This window comes from Accipiter gentilis, chromosome 33 (genome assembly GCF_929443795.1).
Source record: "Accipiter gentilis chromosome 33, bAccGen1.1, whole genome shotgun sequence".
Taxonomy (NCBI): domain Eukaryota; kingdom Metazoa; phylum Chordata; class Aves; order Accipitriformes; family Accipitridae; genus Astur; species Astur gentilis.
In genome coordinates this window covers 15,393,605-15,417,352 of record NC_064912.1, presented here as the reverse complement: position 1 = coordinate 15,417,352, position 23,748 = coordinate 15,393,605, and the positions used below count along the sequence as shown (strand labels likewise).

Here is a 23,748-nt window from a genome sequence, read left to right as displayed (position 1 = left end):
ATTTATATTTAGGATTTTTTAAGTCTTGTCTTCCTCTGTTTTAAAGGGTGGGTAAGAAGGCTTCAAGCTGTGGTATGATGCACTGTTGCCATCTGTTGCATTTCTGGTTGCTCAGTGTACTCTCTGACATGCTGTTGCATGTGAAATTCTCATGGATGCTTTAATGGAACATGAAGGCTGCACCCTAATACAGACAACTTCTAGTATTAACATTAAGTCTTTCTCTGCCATCTGGTTTAGTAGAAAAATCCAGCTGTGCTCTGGGGTGAGAACACGAGCGCTTTGTGTCTTTTCTCATTCCCTTCTGTCCTGGAGCCGGCCCCAGCTGTGTGTATGGTTTTTGTGTATGTGTTTTGTTTACTCTTTTCTTTTCTTCTAGTTCTTCCCTTCCCCTCTTCTTTGTCTGTACTTCTGCCAGGTTGGTAAAAGTCAAACTTAGCCCTATTACAGCTGCACCCATGTCAGTTGAGACATCCTTAACTTGTACTATTCATGCGGATGATGCTTCAATATTTGGGAAGTAGGATTTAAGCCTTTTCCCAGGAGTTTTGTTGGTGCATGTGGCCTGAGTTGCTGAACATTGCATGTTTTGTGTTGAGCAGAAGCTGTCAGGAAGTCACAAGGCTCTGGTAGAAATGCAGGATGATGTTACGGAACTCATGAGGTCAGCGAGCAGAGAGCACCCCACCTCCAAGGTAACTCTCCTCAAGTTTGCTCTCCCTGTGCTTTCTGGCTTCCCTTACCCTTGTACAAGGCCCAAGATCAGCTCCTACTAAGCTATTTCCTTGCAGTAATTGCTAGCTTGTTGCTTACAGGAGTATCTCACTCGGATCCAGGAGGTTTTAAATTCAACAGAGATCAACTTGCAGCAACTGACAGCTTTAGTAGACTGTCGGAGTCTGCATTTGGTGAGTACTTGGTAACTGGGCTTGAGCTAAGAAAGAACAAAGGGGGTGTAGAGACTGTAGCGTACTGATTATTTTGGAGTTTCAAATCTCTGGTGTGCTAAAACAATTTACAACAGCTTTTGCTGATGGACTCCAGCAGAAAGGAGAAGGGGAATTTGGATCAAGTTAGCTTTCTGTTTAAAGATCAACATAGGAAACTAGATAGCATGCCTTTTATACATCTGCGAGCTGCACCCCTAAGGTTTTAGGGGCCTTCCGGTTTTTTCTCTATAGCACGTAGCTTGTTGCCTTTCCCATAGAGTGGAATGCCTTATAGTTGCAGTATAGCATGGCCTAACTGTTACCCTAGCTGCATCTCTGAAGGCAGAGAAACAGATAGTCCGTGCTTATGTTCTTGGGCAATGGGACATAGTGAGGGAGCTGAGAGGCTTAATGAAAAATGTGTTATCTTAAGTTGGGTGGATAAGTTTGCCTTGGCTTTTTCTTTTTCTTTTTCTTTTTTTCCCCCTCTTAAACATGGAAATATTTTCAACCCTACACAATAAGACTAAATCTGAGAGGGTCTTTGTGAGGGGAAATAAGGGTGAGATCAGTTATGAAAAACACTTGAGGTCCCTGAAATTAAAATAGAAATATGCTGTGGAGAAGGGACTACAATCTCTTATGTTGTTTCAGAGAATGTAGTTCAGGGGAAGGGCTTTTGAACTAGAGCTCAATGTTAACTCTGTAGTGATCAGGAAACTCTGCTCATTTCTCTTTCCAGGATTATGTCCAGGCTTTGACGGGCTTTTGCTATGATGGAGTGGAAGGCCTCATCTACCTGGTTCTCTTCTCCTTTGTCACAGCCCTCATGTTCAGTTCCATTGTGTGCAGCGTCCCCCACACTTGGCAGCAAAAGAGGTATAGAGAGGGTTTACATCCTGTAGCATTGTAGAGCTCTTTCCTAACGAAGACCGGCTATTGGATTTGTGCCCATGAGCATATGGAGTTCTTTCCCATATGATCCCAGGAGTGTGAGGGATGAGGCTTTATAAGCACAGGTCCAACAGAAAAAAAAACCTGTTGGCTTTTGCTCTGGCTGTGGTTAAATATTTACATTTGAACCTTATTGCACTGGAATATTATATGTGTGGAGTATTCAGTACACTGTAGGACTATGAGTCAAGTCAGAGATGAATGATTATAGCTGTAGAGAGAGGTAATGCTTGAACTATGTGCCATCTCTGTAAAATACCTATTCTCTTGCATTGCTTTGAGGCATTTATTCTAGTATGGGGAAGAGAATTGGAATGGGAAGCAGTTCACACTTGCCTTTTTGGCTTGCTCATGCTAGGGCAACTGACTTGCATAGCTAATAGAAGCCCAAAACTGTCTTGTTGGCAACAGAATGGGCAGATGAGATACTTGCAAATTGGTGGCAGTCCTCTAACAGTTTGGAACTAGTATTGATGATGGTAACCAGGCTGATCAATAAGTCTTGAGCAAACCTTCACTTCATTGGCTGCTGCACCACATGCAGCTATTAAAATAGCTTTGAGTATTCTGTTCTTGCAGAAGAGCAGTAGGCTGTGCAGCAAATTCTGTTCTGTGATCCCAAAACATGATTTTTGTGGTCTAAGCTTGGGCTCAAGGTTCAAAGTAAAATGGAACATCTTGAACAATAGCAGGAAGCCAGAGCCCGCCAGGCCTGCAGTGCCCACAGAGAAAGCCTTGGGAAATGCGTCAGAAAAGCGCTTAAGAAAATGGCTGGTTTCCTTACCTCTTCCACGTGCAGCTGCAGAGACATTATCGGGAAGAGAATGGTAGTCTGCCCCTTTGAAGGAGAAAGGTTTACACAGTAGTATCTCTTGTGCTGCCTTCCGTGTGGGCTGCTGCCTGCCCTGCCAACCCTAGCAGGCTCAGGCTGCTGCTGTGAACTTAAGGATTCCTTCTTGCATTCCCCGGAGCACCATTTCTTCTTCTGCCTCCCTCCAGGAGGTGGAAGATGTCATACCTTATTGCCTGTAAGAGTCTGTGCAGGCTGCAATTCCCTGAATAAATCTTCAGTGCCACCTTGTGGTACAGAAGCTGCAGGTGATGTTTGGGATGTTCTAGCAATGTCCATGCTGTCTCCCCCAGCAACAAAGTGCTTCCTGTAGAACCTTTTACTAGCTTTGTCAAGCCTCGCTAAAATGGGAAATATTTCAAACCTTGGTGCTTCATGCATTAGGGAGATAAAATAGCAGTGTATACTATACAGGAGCGACAAGAGAATACTATGGGACAGGGGAAGGAACCAGCTGGTAAACAGCTCTGTTCTGCATTAGAATTGATTTAAAATCCTGGAATTTTTGAGAGAATAAAGCCTTTAGACACAAATGTTGCAACTTAGTCTCTCTAAAGACTTCTGAGATTTTGCTGGAAGCTGAAGCAGACCCTTTGTGACCAGAATGGGAGTTCAGAGAAGCCTGCAGATACTTATTCTTAAAAGCTCTTTGGACATGGCTACAACAAATGGAAAGACAGATTGCCGTTTTGAAGGATGAGGATGCTTTCTGTGGGGTGCATGGCACTACATCCTTACTGCCTCTCTCTTTTTTTTTTTTTAAAGTGCTATGTATTTCAGGATGTGTGTCCATCCTTCAGTTGTATGACTAGGCAGTTGCAGAACTGTGCTGTCTGCCAAGCCCTGAGAGAAGACCGTAGGGAGACTGTAGGGGATCACGAAGTGTAAAAGTCCAGATGGTATCTGTGGGAGGTCTGAGTCACTGTGGTGTAGGCTGTGTTTGACACTGCCACCCTGAGGCATCCCAAATGGGTATAAAAGTGGAGGTGTGGAGGATGGTTGGGAGGTTCCTAGGATTACCATGGTTTCCTGCAAACCCTACATGTGGGGTAATTGTAGGGTTCTAGGAGGAACTTTTTCTTCTTGCAGAAGCTCAGATGATGATGGGGAAGAAGAATCAGCTGCTCAAGGGAGTAGACAAACACACGATAATCTTTACAGAGTGCACATGCCCAGCCTCTATAGCTGTGGGAGTAGTTATGGCAGTGAGACCAGCATTCCAGCAGCAGCACACACAGTCAGCAATGCTCCCGTCACAGAGTACATGTGAGTATCCCGACAAGAAGGCTGTATTGGGCTTGTCCAGGTTGCTTCACTGTGATTTCTGTTGTTGCTAAGTGCTGCGAGGCTGGCACTTTCGACCAAGCAGTAGAAAGTGATGAAAGATTTTGTCCAAAGTGTCAAAAAGCATGTCTTCTGATTGGCATCTACTGGGAGAAGGGAATAGCTTAAAAGTGCTGCAGTAGAAAGAGTTGTATTAGAGAGCATGCTCCAAAATGTGAACAGCTTTGTCCTGCAGGATTTAGAAATCTGTCTAGAGAGAGAGTTAGGAAATTGTCTGGGCTTCTTATTACACAATGATTTTGATCACCAGAAGACTTAATTCTTCAGACAGAACAGTCTTGCTAGAAGATTTTTAAGCCTCCTGAGAGCCAAGACAAAACCTGCAGGCTCTGTCCTTCTACAATATTTGCACTCAGCTCTGACATCTGTTGTAGTTCAGAGCCACCTAGTCCAGGTGGGATCTTCAGAGCTTTCTCCAGAAGTGCCTAACCCTGATCGCACTTGGACTACCTTCAGGACCCATCTTTTTTGGGCTGGCACATCATTTTGTTCTTCCCCTTAGACTTTGTCCTCATTTTATCTCCATTTCTGCAGCTTGGCAGTTTTGATGCTGCAGGGAGGCAGATTTTCACACAGACCTATTTTTAAATCACTTGATGTGGTTCAGTGTGGGCCCTTCTGAGTAAGAGTGTAAAGATAGTGCTCAATCTGAGGAAAATAATGCTAGTTTTGTGCCCTTGTCTGAAAAAGGGAGATCCACCTGGCCTGTACGAAAAGCTTTGAGGGAGACTGACCTGATGTGGTAGTTAGTTCTGGGGATGCATATGCTCTGTCCCGTGTCACAGTCAGACTTTCCCCAGAGAAGCATGGCACATACCCCTGTTACCATGTGTGTCTTCCTTTCCTAGGAGCCAGAATGCAAATTTCCAGAACCCCCGTTGCGAGAATACCCCGCTCATTGGCCGGGAGTCCCCACCTCCCTCAGTAAGTCTCTCTTTACTGCTCCTCTCTGCTCCAGCAACTTTGGGGAATACATATTTACCACTCCTGTATACTCTCAAGGGAGCTGATTGTGCAGCCAAACACAGGATCTGGCCCATAAATGGCAGCAATTTGAATAGACAAGCCATGTCTCACCTGCCATGGAGAATAAAACCCTGTTATGCTACTTTGGACATTGTGCATAAAAAGAATAATAATCTATTAACAATGGTAATCCTATGGGCCCAGTCCTGCTACCACTGAAGTGCATGAGTAGATGGTGGATGACTTCAGCAGGATGATTCACTTGCATGCAGTGTACTTGCTATCTGTGGCATTGGTTCCTCAAGTTTAAAAAAGAAACTCATTAAAACAGTAAATGCAGAGTTATCGCTGAACCTCTCTCCTTAATCTGCCCTAAAGAAATGGTAGGATGAAACCTGTATTATTTTTTTTCAGTTGAGATTTTTTTTTAATCTTTCTTTCACAACTGTTTTACTTTCTTTAGAATCTATTTTTGTATTTAATTTCCTATGGAGGAAAAAAAAAAAAACTTTCATGGAAGGTTTTGATACTTGGAGTGGCCTGATAGCCATTTCTGTATGCTGGATAAAACATGGGCTTGCCTTCATGTCTGTGTAAGAGCTAGATGAATCTTGCCCTCCTTCACTGGATCCTGTAAGCCTTACACCAGAACTTGGAGAACATGCCATCGCAGTGCTCACTAACTTGGTGATGTGATTACAGACGATAAGTAGTAGCATGCTTAATAATCAACTGGTCTTCAGGTATAGGTCAAGAAAATACACTCTGTGGTGCATGGTTCAAATTTGTGGGAAGGGGAGGAAGAGGAGGTTGGAGGATGAAGGAGTAGTAGTTGTGGTGGAAAAGAGGACATCACATTCATGTTTTCACTTCAAAAGGACCAGTTCATCTTACTGTAGAGAAAGTGGAAAAGTGGAGGGTTGATCCTTGTCTTTGTACTTGGCCAGACCTCTTTCAACCTTCACAAAGAGTTTTTCCTGAATCCCTGGTGGTACTCTGATCACAGGCTCTGGTAGCGTTATCTGTTCCCAGCAACGAGATGGTCCTCAGGAGAAGAGCTGATGCGCTGCACACAGTACAGCGTGGCAAATGCTTTACTGCTGACGTTTCCTGTTGTAGGAAGGGCACTGTCCCTCTGGTACTGCCACAGCATATGTTCATTCAATGTCTGTAGACCGAGGTCCTGCTTCCCCTTGCCCTACAGCTCTTCTGATTCAGGGAAAGCACACTCCTTTTCGTGTGGGCTCTAGTTATGCAAGAATTTCCCTGGTTCTTCAGTAGCTGTTTGCATTAATACCCTGAGAGGGGGGGTCTGAGTCCTGGTGCCTTAGCCTGGTTTCTGAGAGCAGATGAAGATGAGATTTTTTTTAATTTTTTTTTTTTTCCTCAGAGTAACTTGACTTGGCAGCCATCAATCTGGGCTATAGGGAAGCACAGGAGCTGGGGGAGGAGGAGAGTGCAGCGCTGCACCTAGAGATGAGGGGAGCTTCTCCCTAGATGAGGCAAGGAACAGGCTATAGGATAAATGTGTTTTCTGGAGGGACATAGTAGACAGGCAGTGGAGAGAAGAAAAATACTGTCTATTCTCATGTTGGCAGGTGGCAGGGAAGGGGGCTTTTCTGGGTTTTTTGTGTTTGCAGCTCTCCATAGCAGGTGGCTGAGACCATACTGAGGCAGAAGAAATTGTAACTTTTCATAGCAAATCATCTGTGGGAGGAGAGAGATGAAAAGGCCATACCAATGCACGTGTCCCTGCCTCTTTTGGGGAGGGAGGAAAGGGGAATAACCATCCAAATAGGTTATGTCCGGTGAGTGGACAGAGCTGATAGATTCCATTTAGCTTTCTGTGAACAGATGGTGAAAACTAAGATGTGATGATCCTGCTGCATTGTTTGTCCGTTACTTTTCCTGGCTTTTTGTTTGTTTGTTTTTTTCCCTTCTCTCATTCCTTCTGTTTTCTCCTTCTTGCCACAGGGCTATTCCCTTAGGGTTGTAGAGCCCACCTTGTCGCTGACACACACCGCAGCGTTTCACTTTCTTGCACTGTGTTTTTCATGCACGTTGAGGCTGCACTCTCTTTTTCTCTCTCTTTCTTGCGTCATCACAGTTGTATTTGGCTGCCATGGACAGTAGCAGCCATATGAGCTGGCAGCTTAAGCCCTCGGACAGTGCACGGACATACTGGTAACAGCGCCCGCAAATGGAACAGGTACTGGAAAAAAGGTCCTTCTTGCTCAACCCCTTCTCCACTCCCAACCACTCCCTTCATCCCTGCACTGTTTATCCCAGGCCAGTGCCTTTTATTTCTTCACATTCCTTCCCTCTGCACCTCCCACCCCATTCCCTCCTGCCAAGGGTTAAAATTAAAATAAGCTTTTGCTCTGGTGCAGACTCAAGGAGCAGTATCAACCTTGTAAAGGCTTCTGGTGCACATTGTGAGGGTTTTAGGTGCCCATGCCTCACAAAAGCTAATTCACAGCAGCTTCAACTCCAGAGTCCACACTTGAGAACAGTTTGAACACTTAGTACTGAGTGCTGCTTGAATGTAGAACTAACCTTGCACTTCAAATGCAGAATAGAAGTTCTCCTATCACAAGAAGCCATTTTCTAGAAGTAAAGAGAACCAATCTAGCAGCTTTTCAGTCGGGACTGGTTGTCTTAATTCAGCTTGTGGCTTCCCTTGAGCCCTACTGCTCTTCTATTTGTCTTAACTGGTCGTAACAGCATGTGCCTGAAACCACCAATACTTACCTGCCACAAGCTTTTAGCTCCTCAGTAGGATTTTTAATTTGTTGAAAGATCCTAGCTGGTAATGGTGGCCTGTCCTGAAGAGTTACTTCATTGCCTGTTAGATCTTTGTGCAGCTTCTCCTTTTATCCTTGCATTTAAAGTAAGAAAGGAGCAAGTTTAAAAAAAATTTTCCCTAAGGGTCCAGACGTAAGCACTAAGATCTGCTTCATTCTGTTTCAAAACCTTTTACTGTTTTGTTTGTTCTGTGTGTCCAAATCATCCCATCCATGTCCCACAGGCTCTGTGAACAGGGCCCTCCTAGTACCATTTCAGTGTCTGAATTCCTAATGGGCTGTAGTTGCTGATGTTCTGCAAGATAGCCAGTGTTTCTTCCCTCACAGTGGTCCATGACAAAGCCACACACCTACAGAAAGAGTAGGTGGTCTGCATTAGGCCTTGTAGTTTTTTAGCTTGGTTGAATATAGGGTATAATTAGAGTTACCAGGCAACTTGCCTGGTATGAAGGACAGTGCTCCTTCAAGGGAACTGCAGTCACACGGTAACTGGAAGGTGATGGTTCCATTTGGAACAGAGGGCCTATTGCTTTTGGCTCATGCAATCAGTGACCTGTATCTTACATTCTGTTCACAGAAATACATGTCCATAACGCTGCTGTTCCTTCTTTTCTGCCGTTCTTTTTGGGACTTTTGTCAGCCTTGCATTGGATTCCTTTCTGTCATGTTGCTGCTTGGTCTGCATTCTTGCTGCCTCTTGCTGTTTGTCTGCCTGCCTTGTGACATGCTGGGAAGGGTGCTGTCTGAATCCGGTGTCTTGATGCCCTCTGCCATGGTGCATGAACACAAGCAAACTTGTCTTGAAGCATGGTGCTAGCACCCTTGAAAGAGTCACAACTTTCTTCAGTCTTTAGTCTTGCAAGGGCTGCTTTTGGGCATCAGCTTATAGCGGTTTTTCTGCTTTTTGGTTCCTGCAGGTGGTATTGTAGCGATGTTAGATGGGTCTATTCCATGAAATAAAATATTGCTGGGGGGTGTGTGGGGGGGGGAGGCATGGAATCTAGTGTCTTCATTCTGGACTTGAAATCTTCTCTGGGCTGTGAAACATGACCTGATCTCAGTCTGCACTGTTTTCTGTTTACCAAAGGTCACACCCAGAGTTTAATGTGGCTGTCTGCAGGGGTAAGAAAAAGGCATTGCATTCTTTCCAAGACTTTAAAAACAAACAAAACAAACAGAAGCTCTGTTCTTTTGACTTGGAAAACTTAAGTCCCTTTGAATTCAGAACCCACTGGCTGAAATTGGTTGTTTATCTGCATCTTGTACCTCCCATACATAATGATACCAAACCCTGTGTGTTTACTGTGCTTTAGCTATTTGAGAGGTGGATCAACCTTTAAGAACTTGGATCCAGAAGCTTTGGTCTTTATTGGATTACCTGAATAACTCTGGCAGGAAATCAAAGTCACGGTAGCTGAGAGATACATGTGGGTTTTTTAACCACAAACAGTAAATGGTTTATACTCAGAGTCATGGTTTCATATGGTAAGTGATCTTCCAGCTTAGGTCAGTTAGCTGTGAAGTACTCATGGTCTGCACAGTTCACAGGAGTTGATAGAATTCTCAAAAAATTAACTGATTATTCCTTTTTTTTTTCAACCAATGATTCCTTTGTGTTAAGCACCTAACTTGTATGTGCTGGCAAACCACACCTATGAAAGTTTATACCCTCAGCAAGGCTGAATGTGAAGGAGAAATACAAAAATTTATCTTTGGAGAAATATAAAATAAACTTGAATGCAATCAGCTGTGTTTGTCCTAGCTGACTGGTAAGTGACGGAGGGGTGTGCTGTGTTGAATAGCACAAGCCACAAGGAGAAACGGTAACAGAAGTCTTTTAGGTACTCTTTTTAGGGTAGCTGACAGTGTGGTGAAGGTATGGGTTGGAACTTGTCCTCTGTGCTGTTTTTGAAAGGGTAAACGAGGGTGTATAGGCACATGGGTACTTCCAGCGAGAGTACTGGAAGAATGACTGCATTGTGCATGTTCTTTAACCTTCTATGAAAGCTCCTCTTTAAAGGAAACTAAATGCAACTGTATACCTTATAGCTGTGTCAGGCACTGTATCCAGGTTACCTCAGTGTACAGTCCAAGACCTCCTTAGCTCTGAATTGTTCTCAAGCTTTAAGTCTTTAGAATTACTTTTTAAAGGAGCTAAAGACTTAGTTATTTTAACTATGGATAATACAGTTTGGTTTCATATCCATGTGACTGGCACGTGTCTGCTGATACATCTTCATCTGCTGGCCTGTCCAGATGTTGGGATCTGTGTATTCCACAGCATCTTTCCTCTGCTTCCCAGTAGAGGATACACTGAAGGACTTGGATGAGGGACTACTGTCAACAGCATGTGGAGCAAAGCATTTGTACACGGAGTCTAATGCAGTGACTGGAGATCCAGTACACACTGATAGAGCTGTGCTGGTTACGAGAGGTGTGCAGTGAAGTGTTAGCTCTCTACTTCCAGGTTTCAATAGCACTTATCATGGTCATTAAAAATACGCTGTAACAGAAGGAGTAACTGATTCAAACCATAATGGGAAAAGGTACAAAGGTGCAAAAATCCTGAGTTAAGGAGAGAACATCAGCCCTAACTCTGACTACTCTGAGTCTTGATTTGTTCCTTTTGGTGGATTGCAGGTAGGTTTGAATGTAAAATGCCCTCTGCTTGACTGTCCAAATCTCGTGTTCCTGATTACTTTTTTATAGTGACACTTAAACAACTGTGGGCTGTTTTCTTGGTGAAGGAAGGATTGAATTCTTTTTTACTTTTCCCTCCATGATGGGTATACTTTGTACATCCTTGAAATGCAGTTCATCGAGTGGCTCTTCTTGATTTTAATCCTCTAAAGAAAGTTGATGTTGCATGTTTTGTGCTGAACCTATATGACTTGGCCTGGAAGATGCACAATAACCTTCCATGATCTGAGATTTTTTTTCCTAAATACTTCTTACAAAATGTTAGCACCTGGAAGTTCTCTGTTCATACTCATCTCCTATCGCATGTCACCATACAGAATACAAGTGGAAAATGAGCTATCAAATGCATTTTTCCTTCTAAGACCGTTATCTTAGCGTGATGTTTGGCTGGTAATTCAGCATTGCGCTACCCGAAATGTGCCCTACTTACTCATGAGAAAGTTCTTTGACTTCTAAGCTTCTCTGAGCCTGTTGTGTTAGTCTCATATGTTTTAATAATGCCCTAAACTTTAACTCTGAAACAGTAATCACATTTAATAAACTGTGTAGAATATAGTCCTTAAACTGGCTCAGCTTGGTACTTTCTACCTTTTCCTTCTCACTGACAAAAAATACATCTTAAAAAGAGAAAGATGTACCTTTTGTCTTCTAAATATAGATGCTATTTCTGGGCCAGAGTTTTATATTAAGATCCATGTTCTGCAGAAAGTTTTCCAATTATGGAAGACACTGAAAGATGACTGTGCAAATAAGCCACAGGTGTCTTCATCTTGTGCCAATGGGGTCAGCTCTGCCAAAGGAGCAGTTTCTGTCTTCTATTGTGCAGAGGTTCAGCCCAGGTCAGTCTTTGAAGGAAAACTGATAAAATACTGTTAATTCTCTGAAAACCCCTTTGGACAGCTGAGCTTTTGAGAGCCTACAGATGCCTCATAATGTTCTTTCCCAGTGGGCAAGATAAATCATACCTCCTGGTGTGGAACTGCCTTTCAGTTGTCTCTTTGCCGGCTTAACCAGCTATTTTATGTGGTTCTGTTTTAAAGGTGATGAAAAGTCAGTATGCTGAAGAGCGCTCTTGGGAAGTAAGATGTGGGTATTATAGAATTATTCAATCTCCAGCTGGTATAAAAAGAGGAATAAAATGTTTGTCCTCATTGCTTGGTTGTTAGTATCATGGTAGCAGAACCCCAGAAGCAGTAATGTAGTCACAATGAAGGCATTGAACACATTGTCATAAAGAAGCAAAGTCTTTTGTTCTTACTGCTGGGTATTATTTACATGCTTTTCAGCTCATTATTCAAAGCTGAATGGCAGATGTTACCTCAGTAGCTTCTGGGAGCTGTTTTGGATTACCTTCCTTAGAATAAAAACAGAAAATAAGGAAAAACAACCCCCCAAACCGAAACAACCTCTCATCTTTCTGACTTTCTCTTCTCACCCCCAAGCAGGAATCTTGTCTACTACTGCATAGTACACAGGTTGGATCCCAAGCCCCAGTGGATTATTACCCATCTGATAAATGTTAGCTAATATCGTCTTGTTTGATGGCAGCCTGTTTCCAGCCTGGCAGGATCTGTTCTTTCTTGGGCATAAATTGTTCAGAGACTCATTCTTCCACACTTTTATTTCAAACTGCCCATCTGAGATGCATGCAGTCTTCTGATGCCCTCACTGCTGTAAAATGCAATGTAAAAATGCAGTGCGCACCCATTTTGTTTTCAACCTCCTTTTCTGGCATGGTTGAAAGCAATAACATGACTAAGAGAGGATGGCGGTGTAAGGTGGGGTTTTACATCTGCATCACTTCCATTTCCCTCTTTTCTCCAAAGCAAAGTATGGCATATTTCAACTCAATGACTATTGGATTTCCTTCTCTGTAGAGAGCTTGGATGAACCATTAGCCCATCTGCACTGACCTGGCCAGCATCCTTGCAACAGGCTGACAGTACGTTACTCAGAGTGGACTATGCAGTGACTTGTGAAACTTTCCTTGTCAGACTGAGCCAGCAGCTCCTTGATACACTTGCTGTAAATACAGACCATTTTATGCTGGGAGGTGGTCGTAATCTGTGGTTCCATGTTTACATTAGTCATTCTGACTGACTTTTTTGTTCTGTTTTGTTTGTCTTGTCTTCCTCCAGTACACCTCCAGCATGAGAGCCAAATACCTCGCCACCAACCAACCTCGTCCAGATGCTGGCAGTGTGCATTAAAATGAAAAAGCAAAAGCAAAAAAACAAAACCCACACGTGCAGTCAGACTAAACAATGTGCCAACTGCTGTGCCCCTCTGCTGTCCTCGTAGAACAATCCTGCTGTTCTGCCCAAAATCCAGTGCAGCTCCTTCTGTTTCTCCAGTCCAGACCACCCCTCCAACCTGGTACCTGCCCCCTGGAGTGGAAGCCCCTCTTGAATTTAAGCCTTCACCTTGTTGTACCTGATGTGCGAGAGAGCAAGCACGCGCAGGCAAGCAACTGAGAGAACCCAGGCAAGAAACTGGGTCCGCCTGCCTGGGGGCCAACTTACTAGAGTAGCCTATCAGAAAAAGTTGGTGAATATTTCTGTCCCCTTTTTTTCCCCTTCTGTTCCCCAGAGGGACTCAGTGAAAGATGGTGGTAGGTTGTCTTCACTCCTGCAGTGGGATCAGTAGTCTGTCAAACACTGAAGAAGCAGAGGCTCAGTGCCTATGACTAGCATACAACGAGGGAATGTTGGGTCAATGCATGATGCAGCATTTTGATGGGAGTCCTCTGGTCCAGTGCCCTATGTGAGGGAGGAGGGAAACTCCTGTCTCATGGTGTCACTGGATACCCACTGTAATGTGGGAGCCTGGGGCTCTTCTAGAGCAAACCATCCCACTACCCTGGTTAACTTTTAAAAAAAAAAAAAAAAAAAAAAAAAATCCATTAAGAAAATGCCTTTTTCATTCCCATTATATCTAGCACGTGAATTCTTGAGGAGGGGCAGGGGGTCCCAGCACCAGTCACCTACCTTATCCATCGCTCTGAACCTGACCTCTCTGCTCCATCAGGGAAGCCCAGGTACTTGCAGATGGCATTCTGGGTGCTGCCTTTACGAGGCTGACACACAGATCAAATAGGAGCCAGCCACCCACTTGGTGCCAAATTTTTCCAGGAAAAGACTTTTAAGGCTTTAGGGGGGGGGTGGGGTATTTTTGCACTAAACAGTTTCAGCTCTCTGATGCTAGATCTTATGGGACAGTCAGCTTGCAAAAGCAAGAGAGACTGGAAGCACCAATGGATTTATAGCAAATGCAAGCTCTCCCTACAGGAGTGACCCTGTGAACTCTGCTGGACTTTTTTTTTTCTCTTTAAATCATGATGTACAGCACAAGGTTGCTGAACTGGTATTGAAGGAGGTTTTTGGAGCCTCAATCCTAATAAATTCACAAGATCGTCAGTATATCTTCTTCTGTGTTCCAGAGTCAGAAACCCAAATGACATCTGGAGAACATTGTGACTGTCAGAGCAGGTTTTTATTTTATTCTATTTTATTTCGTTCTGTTTTTTGAGGCACATTGCTAACCACTATCTGACCATATTAAGGCACGTGTAAGGCATTTTTCTTGACATGAGGCAGAACACAACTTGCAAAGAGGCAGCTGGGTGCCTGCAGAGGGCAACATCCTCCATTGGTGCTGTACTTTCCACTGAAGAGCAGTGCTCCAAAGGGCACTGACAGCTTCCTACTGGAAGAGGAGACTGCCTCTTGGGAGGTACTGTCAAGTACTGCCCTTTCAGTAGGGTAACTATGGTGTTCCTTTTTGTCTTTTTACCTCTGAGCAGGGGCATCTTAGTGTAGCTGCTGAGCATTATATTAAATAACTGGCAGAGGAAATAAAGTGGGAAGCGTCTCTCAAACTGCAGTTGAGCCATTGGCAGAGGCAGTTAGTCTTCACCTCAGTGATGTTCAGACTCGGTGTCTGTTTACCCCATATTTGCTGTATGGGGCACAGAATCTACCAATCTGCCTTTAACTCAAGTCAGTTGCCTTCTTGCAGTGAGGTAAGAATTGTTCCTAGCAGGTAGCTAACCAGGATGATGGTATCTGCTGTAAAATGGTACCAGCTCTGTGGAAGAGCAAGCTTTGAGACTCCTCTTAAGACAGAAACCACTAATAGACTGCAAAAGCTGTAGGGCAGCTATTGCCATTCAAAGGAGTGAGGGAGACAGGGAGGAGGCACCACCATGCAGACAGGAAGAGAAGGTTTTGGAGAAAACTTCACACTTCACCGTAAATCTCTAGAAGCAGGACTTTCTTGCTCAGGACTGAGTATGCCCTTTCAGACATGTTTGATGGGCTTCACATTGAAACATACCTCTGTGTTATCAAATAACAAGGGCAGGGAAATATAGTCACAGGTGGTATGGAGGGACACTGTGGCTTATGAGCACCAGGTTTTCCACCCTGTCTTAAAGCCTACCAGGAGACCCGGGTGTGCAAGCATGTGGAATGGTTAGCTTGCAGGGTCCGAAGCATAAACTGCTATCTGAGGGGGAACTGAACCTTCCTCTCCCTTTGAAGAAAGAAGCAAGAGCCATATAATCCTTAGTAAGACCGAGTTGTTCTGCCATCATCTCTCCTTGCAAGATTGTGCTCGGATTGCTACTTACGCTATCAATTTAGGGGAGCTGCCCTAAAATCTGTGGCCCAGTCCTACTCATTGAAGGCAAGTGTTTTGAAGGCTGGAGCGTGTGGGGGACCCTGTGAAAACAAGTGCTTCTGTATATTGACTTTTTTGTATACAGAATGCATCCTGAACATGCGTGTGACTGCACTTTGGGTTGGATCTAAATTGTCACAGTGGTATTGTCTGTGCCAGCAGGGATAATGGGGGAGCGAGCCTATGCCTTTTTGTTTGCAGCTTCTAATGGAGCAGCCACCTTGACCTGCTTCCTTCCAAGGTTTGGCATAGCCACTCACAACACCCAGAACAACTTCTGACAATGTCTGGGGCTTGCAGCAAGGCACAGATGTAGAGATACGTGCTCTGTGACTTCAACATATAACTGGAAGGAATGTTATGGAGATAACATTTTGTTCTCTGGAGGCCAGCATAACGTGACTGCAGTGTGAGCTGTGTACCTTTGTCCAGCCAGCACTTCCTTTACTTGACATGGATATTGCACTTTTGTAAAGCATCCTGGAACTCTGCTGCCCCGCTGCATGCTGTGCAGAGCGCTGGATAGGAAACACAGACAAATGGGTTTCTTTTGGTTTATTATTATTGTTACTACTACTTTTTTTTTCTTTTCTTTTTTTTTTTTTTACTGGAACCTTGAGCAACAGTGTGGCATTTCTGCAGGCTGGTCTGAACAGATCTGCTGAAGAACAGATGGCCTTTGCCTATTCTTATGGCTGCGACATAATCAGTCTCATCCATATGGTCACATTTCGTCTGAGGAGTGGACTTTCAAAAGCCAAGATCTCCCAGACTCTGTGCCTCCCTCTCGGGTGAACAGCAGGTGCTATCTGGCGAAGACTCATCTGTTCTAGATGGCATTCATGGTTGAGGGAGTCCAAACTCTTCAAGCTGTAGGAGGTAAAGCTGTAGAGAATTCTCTCTCTTCCATTGTGTGTCTCTGTTTTTAATGTGACAAAATGCCAAGGCCATATCACTTGGTGTGTCCCAGCTGACCTTATCGGAACATTACTCACATTACTGGTTGCTAGCAAAAGGGTCCAGAATTCAGGGGGGATGAGATTGGCCTCTGGAAGCCTCGCTGACTGCGAAATGGAAGGCAGCTTGTCCAGTTGAAGGTGACTGCATCGGTGAAGGCACTTCATGTTACTTTTTCAGAAGCACAAATGTGGTCATGGGCTTGTCTGGTTGGCTTGGTTTATTTCCACTGCATCATCATGTGTGAATGACACTTTCTTTTGGAACTGAGAACTCTTCCAAGCACACAAACATCTCCACAATGTGAAATGTAAATAGCATGTTGGACTCTTGTGTCCAGTGTTCAAGACTGCATTGTAATTGTAAAGGAAATCGAATCAAGACTTGGCTGTGAATTTCTTGTGCTGTCTTGGGAATATAACTGTAGTGTTTGTATCCTGTATGTGTTATTAAACTGAGTTCATTTTATGTGCTGATAAAAGGGTTCAAGCTAAGATTTTTAGCGTGCATCCAAATGTGAAGGATGGAGTGCTCCCTTCCCCTCCTGTCCTTTTTAAGTTTTCTCCATTTGATAGGTGTTAATTTTCCGTGTACAGTCATCTCAGCCAAGATGCAAGGATGTTCATTTGAGTGCTTTGAGGGGGACACAGTGCATGGGGTTTTAAGTGATCCTAAGTTAGGATTTCCATAGCAGTTCCCTGAAAATACATAAAAAGCTTGGCCTTTCTGAGAGTAAACCATTTCTCGGGGGGCTGCTTAGCCATCGCTCATGAGAGCTTTGGGTAATAGCAGACCGGAGTAGGTGGATACCCCTAAGAGCAGGGTACAGGTACCTGTGCGGATAAACCCATGCTTCGCTTCAGGTCCCGCCTTCTCTTCCTTCTAGCAGCAACTGAAATACCATGCTGAGCCCTTTGAAGAGAGAAGTGTCTTGGCTTGTTGATTCTGGCCACCTCACCTGACTCGGGAGTAGATGAGGTGGGTGCGTTTTCCTTTAGCTAGGGCGAGGAGCTGTCTTTGAAGTGCTTCCTACCTGGGGACCGAGGAGAAGCCAGGGTCTTCCCCAACGCAACAAGTCTGTTAGTGTAACTCGGTGAACATCTCTGGGTGGGGGGGGAAAAGCCCTCCAGGGAGATACCAAGGAGTAGATCTAATGCCTTGAGAGAAGAGACCTGACAAGACTTAATCTGTACCTTTAACCAGGTAGCTTCTTTCATCACAGCCTACTCCCCTTTTCTAGGAGTTATTTGTGTGCGCGCTTCCCTAGTCATTCCAGGAGGCCCAGCAGAAGCGTGGGATGTTTTGGTAGCGGTTCCTAGATAGCTAGCAAGTCATCTGTGCTTTCAGGGGGGAGTGGGATCTCCTGCCAAGCCGTGATGGTGAGTGTGTTGCCCAGCTGGGAGAGAAGTCACGGGTTACTGGTGGTCTGGAGCTCCTGGGTGCTCACCCAGCCCCTGTGGCTACATGCGTGAACAAAGTGGAACATAAATTGATGTACAACCAGAAAGTTCAAAATATTCCTTTCCTAGAGAGGATAACTGTAGCATGAAGCTCTTAGGTGCTCTGCATATTTGATACTACATTGCTCCTCACTATGCAATTCCCAACTCCTTCCTTCCTGTTCCTCCTCTAATCTCACACCAAGACTTCTCCAGTGGCCTCTGCCCAGGAGGCCGCTGAAGTCCCAGAAAAGCTGTATTTCTTTCATTGTCCTCTGCATTGGGTCCAGCTGCCCAGCCGTCACGTCGCGTGCCTCAGGTCCCTTGTTAATGGGAGGCCCCATGAGTTTTATTCACATCATTCAGAGGGAAGTTTATTTTCTTGGACACTGTGCACAGAAACCTAATGGTGAACATGTACCTGGCCTTTTTGTAACTTTTCTGTTTTTTCTTCTTAACCATAATGGTTGTATATCATACCACTTTATATACATATATAATATATAAATATATATAATTTTTTTTTAAACTTTGGACCTGCTAGTTTCTTTCAAGTGTTCCTGCACTTACCCAAAATGTTTTTAAATTGTGAGGATTAAAGAGGATTGAGCCCATTTTTGTATCTTTACTTTTAATTCTGTAGTTCTATTGATTGTAATGTAGCTATTTTTTACTGTAACTTTTGGTTTGCAAATACTAAACAAAAAACCTAAATGTAATTTCTGTGGTTTCTATTCAGCTTGGGTTTCATGTTTTAAAAATAAACGATTTAAAATCACTGTTCCTATTTATTGATTCTTACTTTTTTTTTTTCCTTGTTCATAGACCTGCCTGAATTTTTATTTCCTTTCATACATTGTGGTAGATCCATGAAGTGAGGACAGGTAATAGAGCCATAAAATCTAATAGCTAGTAGAGGGTGGAAGGAATAGGAACGCGAGTGCCCTGTACTACAGAAATCCAATTATTGGTGTCGGTCCTGCGATGCGAGATGGAGTGTGCACACAGGTATTAGCAGGGCTGCTTTCTTCCTTTGCTTACAGGTCTCAACCTGATCTGGTTGCTGTTAGAAATCACAGACTGGACTGTTCAAATTGACTCGGGCAGCTTCAAAAGGACCTCTGAAGAAAACTGATCCGTGCGGACGTTCCCTCCAGGGGAAGCTGCGCTAATCCTGCTTTAGCAATGATGTGGCTTGTACCCCTCTGGAGCGGTCTGCGGCTGGGGGGGCCCGGGAGGGCGAGCTTTGGCTGGGGGGGAGCCTGGATGGGGGCACGGAGCTGGGCCGGTGCTGGCTGCGGGGCTGTCCTCGTCCCGGGGAGACCTCCAGGGGCTTCAGGCACCGCTGGAGAAGATGCTGGAGCAGCTATGGGTCGTGGAGATCGGGCTGTGGGGATGTGCCCCCTGCGCACGGTACGTGTGATCCCCCCACCCGAGCCCCCCGCTGCCGCTTTGCTTAGGCTGTGCTGGAGCAGCAGCGAAGGCAAGCGGTTCGTTTTCAGCAGCAGAAGTACAAGTAGTGTGGAAAAATGGTACGGAGGGGTTCACCACCAGCTCGGCCGCTGCGAAGGCGTCCCTCTTCAGGAGACGGTGAAACGTACGTACGAAACGTATGTACGTGCCTTCGATAGCATCGCCGAGGGAGCCGGTGCCGCTCAGCGTGGGCTCATCTTTCTCAGATCTGCCCCAGGCTATCATGGCTTTCTTTTTAGTTCTTCGTTTGTACTGTTCTCTGATCACAGGCCTGCTCTGCTGCCTCTCTATCAAGTAGTGAACTAAAACCTTTACCTTCCTGTAATTCTCTTGATCTGTTTTCTGCCTGATCCTGCCAGCCAAATCGAGGGACTGGTCTTCAGCCTCCGTCCTGCGCTGTTCTTGCCCCCAGCTTCTGCCCATCCTTTACCAGCTGTGGGTCTTTGGGAAACTCCCCACCACCGAACTGTGGTAAAGCCAAACAGCATCTCTGGCTGCCAGATGCTGCTACACCTGAACTTGACCCCTAGGACAAGGGCTGGGGGAAGCGGAGCAGCTCCTCATGCAGGAGCGTGGGTCTTTTGGGGAAAGAGGAAAAAACTGCGGGGTGGGAAGGGGCATGGACAAGCCCCTTCGCAGGGTTTGGTGACAGCAGATGGCTGCAGCAGTGCTGATTGCTCTTGATCTGACTGCAGGTTAAAGCAGAAAGCTCCCAAACTACCCAGTGATGCTGTAAGGACCAGGCTGACGGTCCTGGATGACACCACCAAGTGGCAGAGCCAGTTTGAAGGTCATTGAGAAGGGACCGCATCCTGCAGCAACTGTGACCTGAGCTGGGCTCCTGGGCACCTTCCTCCTCAGCGCTGCTGGTCCTGGCCTGCTCCCCGTGGGAGTGTGTGTGCACAGGTATGTCCTGTTTCCTTGGAAGGCCAGACTGGTGCAAGCAATAATTTAACTCTGTTAATGCTGTATTATTTTTTTTTAAGTGCTGTGTGTGTTTGTAGGGCTGAAACCCACACCCACGCTCTTGAGTCCTGCCCATCAGTGCAGAACCACAGAGAGCTTCTTGCTGTGCCTTTCACCCTCATGGTTGTAAATCTCAGCAGACACCAGTTTTCCTCCCTTCACTAATAATTGACAGCTTTGCCTCCCCTCTTTTTTTTTCCCACCTAAAGGAGGAGCCCATGTTTTCCATCTTCATCTCTGATCTGAGATGATTAAACCTGCTCTCTGGTGCAAAGGGCTTGGAGCAGTCGAGGAAATCTGTTGGCGTGAAGGAAAATAAAGCCTCCGTCAGAATCAGCACGTAAATATTTTACCAGGTTTATGGACTCCCACCAGGGATGGGAACATGCAAAGGCCACCTCTCCGGTAACCTTTCCCAGTGCCTTCCAGTCCGCCATCTCCAGCAGCCGCAGGTTTTGCTCACCCTGTTGCACGGCTCCTTGTCCCAGCAGGAGCAGGGGAGGGCTCTCTCCTGAGCAATGCAGAGCTGGAAAAAAACCAGAGGAGAGGGTGAAGTATGTGTTTGAATAAACCTTGCCTTCTGATCAGCCTTCAGTAGTGGTCTGTTAGATCTCTGGCCTCGAAGATAAGGCAGGGAGGGATGCCCCGGAGCGATGCTTTCAAATGTATTTGTTCCCGTGGTGTGCTGAGCTGTGCTAACAGGAGCGTTGCCTCCGGGAACTGTCGGTGGGTTGAGGGCTGGAAAACCAGCAGGCAGAGCTGGTTGCTGTGGTGTGCTCGCTGGGACCCAGTTACTGACTACATGCCCCCAGCTCCTGTCACCCCTTGGGGTGGGAAATGGCCTGTGCTACAGGTAAGGTTTTCTGCTGGACGTGGCACTGTGCCTGCGGCATCTGCTGCTGCTGCTGCTGCTGAAGCCTGGATCTGCCCAACATCTTTCATCGGATGCGCTTGAGAGCTGGATTCGTGGTTCTCTTTCGGGACAATCCCATCGGGACTCTGACTCCCTGTGTGTCCAGCGGAGGCAGCTGAAATTGCATCTCATCTTCTCTAACCCCTTCTGAAGCACCCTCGTCCCTGAGGAAAGATCCCATCTCCCCATCCCACTCTGCCGGACCACCTCTGCTTTCAGGAGGTCGTGGCCTTTCTTGCACTGGGAGGGAGTACAGGACAGAGCTGAGCGTCCACTGGCCCGTCAGCTTGAAAGAAGAGCCTGAACGGGGAGGCTCCGATCTGTCTGACCGCATGGGGATGCTGAAGTCCTGCTCTTGGCAGTCGGAAGGGTTTGCAAGAGGAGGCAGCCGCTGGAGGGGCGAGATGTTCCAGTCCAGCCACGCTGCAGCCCCAGGGCTTGGCAGGACTCCTCCACACCCCGTGTTTGCAGCCCAGCCTGGACCAGCTTGGTGGATCCCAGCACCACGGCGTAGAAGGACGTGACCACCCAGCACGTTTGCCAGCAGTTTTCATCTGCTCAGGTGGCCTGGCAGGGAAGGAGGGTGGCCTGGCCGTGGCCACCTTGGGTCACGGGTCCAGCAGCCACCACGATGGAGCAGCCAGGCACGCTGCCCCGTGCCTTCGTGCTGTTGCGTGGTGGAGAAGGGATGGGTGGTGGTAGGAGCAGAAGGACTTTTCCTTCTGCGGCTGATGGCTCTGTTGCTGCAGGCGGGACCGCAGGGCGGTTTGCCTTGGCAGGAAGGCGCCTGGAGCAGGCGGCGTTTCTCACCATGACCTCAGCGAAAATCCCTGCTCAGGGCTTTTTTAATCCCTGCCCGGTCCGCGGAGGGGAGCGGGAGGAAGCACAGCTCCCTTCTCACTGCGAGGTGTTGCAGATGCTGGTGGCTGGAGCCCTTCTCCCACTCGCTTCCTCTTCCCACCAGCTGAGCACCATGGGACCTGGTGCTTACACCCCGTAAATCACTCAGTTACTCATGATCCACTCCAAAAACTGCTGCTCCGGGGCCAGTGGATGGGCTGCTTGGGCATGGCCCCTGCTCCCCAAGGGGTTTCCAAACTTAACAGCCCATCCTGTGTCCCCCTCAATAAGGGGGGACTCCTTGAGCTGCCGTGGACACGATCAGAACATCACGACCACTGTGGTGCCGCTGCTTTCCAGTCCCCAGCCCTCAGCAGGGACAGGCACAAACCTGGCACCGTCCGCCCGGTGAAGCCACCCTGGTTTGGGGGGAGATGGGGGCGGACGCGTCCGCTGAGGAGTTGGAGGGATTGGGAGCGGGACCGTACAGCGGTGCCGCAGCTTCATGGGTCTCGTCCGGCAGCACCGTGGGAAGTGTTTCCAGCTGCTTTTAAGATGCTCGGTTCATCTCCTCCTCCACTCTTGGCTTGCCAAATGGCTACAGGAGCAGAGCCGGCCCCGCTGGGCGGCTGAGGCAGACCAGAAGCAGCGGGTGCTGGGAGCTCTGGGGCGAGCGGGGGCGGGGAGGGAATTGGTTTTGATAGATCCAAGGCTGATCTTAAAAGTCAGGAAGAGAAAAATAAACTTGGGAGGGCTTCGGGGGGGTTGTTTCTTTTAACCACCTGCAGGTGATGCAGGGGTGGGAAATAGTTAGAAAGGTGAAAAAAATAAAGGGGATGTGGGCGATGGCTGAGAGCTGCTTTTGGGGAGGGCTGCTGTGACTCTCTGCCACAGGGCTTTGCTCTGAGACAGACAATTCTGGGGGCGATTTAGTGGCTCCCAGCTGCACAGAGGTACAGCTCATGCCCCCACAGGGACCCAGTGCTCTCCAGTCCCAGCACGGGGACGGGCAACTCCCAAAGCTGCAGCTGGAGCGTTGTGTGCATTGCTCAGGCCCTGCGATTCGGCTGCTTTTATGTTCGTTTCCCACAAAATATTCCAGTTTACTGGGCCAGAGCGGCTGGAGCCGATTCACACAAGTTTTGTTGTCTTCCGACACCCCCTCCCACCCCGAGTCTCAAATATTTCTCGCCGCCGTCAGCGCCAGGACGGGTGTTCGTCCCATCGCCGTGCACACACAGCTCCCCAGAGAGAAGTCCCCGCGCCACAAACCTCCTGCGCCGCAGCCGGGCTGGGAACGCAGCGATTCATGAGTGACCCAAATGCAAATTAAAACAAAAAAAACCAAAAAACAAAACAAAACAAAAAAAAAAAACAAAAAAAAGAAAGGAGGTAGGCGAGCAGCAAAAAAAGGACTAAACCGGCGTGTTACTCTCTGCCCTTGATGCTGCAACTACCCAGGGACCGGGAAAGCCTTTGGCTGGACACGGCACTAGGAGCATCCCTTGGGCACGATGGTGTCAACAGTTGTGGTCCCAACACAACAGCAGTGTCTCCACCGAGCCGGGCTTGTCCCCACACCGACGCCACACACTACCACTCTCCAAAAGGTACAGCCACCTTATCAGCTGCCGCGGGCTGGTGAGAGTAAACAGGACGTCCCACAACAGTGCTGGGGTGCAGATGAAAGCAGGCTGGCCTGACAAGCCCGCCAAGTATGCGAGAGCAGCAGGCTTTGCTTTTGTTTTCCTTTTGTTTATTAATGTGTGTATTTATTTATTTTTCGGCCCACGAGTAGGGAGAGGCTGGGAGCCTGGTGTGGGACAAACCGGAGGTCTGGTGGGTTTTCTTTTTTTGGTTTGGTTGGTTTTTTTAATTTTTATTTTATCTTTTAAGGCCCCCCACCACACGTTGCCCCATGCCCAGCAACCCC

At 46.7% G+C, this 23,748-nt stretch overlaps 1 protein-coding gene across 3 annotated transcripts in view; it reads left to right on the top strand.

Moving 5' to 3' along the window:
• The window catches only part of TTYH3 (tweety family member 3), an 80,750-nt gene extending 62,344 nt beyond the window's left edge, over positions 1-18,406 (top strand). For 2 of the 3 annotated variants that reach the window (XM_049790971.1, XM_049790973.1), the window contains exons 9-15: positions 603-695; positions 816-908; positions 1,672-1,808; positions 3,823-3,999; positions 4,926-5,001; positions 7,151-7,252; positions 12,686-18,406. In XM_049790971.1, the coding sequence (XP_049646928.1) occupies positions 603-695; positions 816-908; positions 1,672-1,808; positions 3,823-3,999; positions 4,926-5,001; positions 7,151-7,231 (657 nt within the window). In that variant the 3' untranslated portion in view covers positions 7,232-7,252; positions 12,686-18,406. The remainder of the gene's footprint in view (positions 1-602; positions 696-815; positions 909-1,671; positions 1,809-3,822; positions 4,000-4,925; positions 5,002-7,150; positions 7,253-12,685) is intronic. The other variant, XM_049790972.1, reaches the window with a different exon arrangement.
• The last annotated feature ends 5,342 nt before the right edge of the window (positions 18,407-23,748 follow it).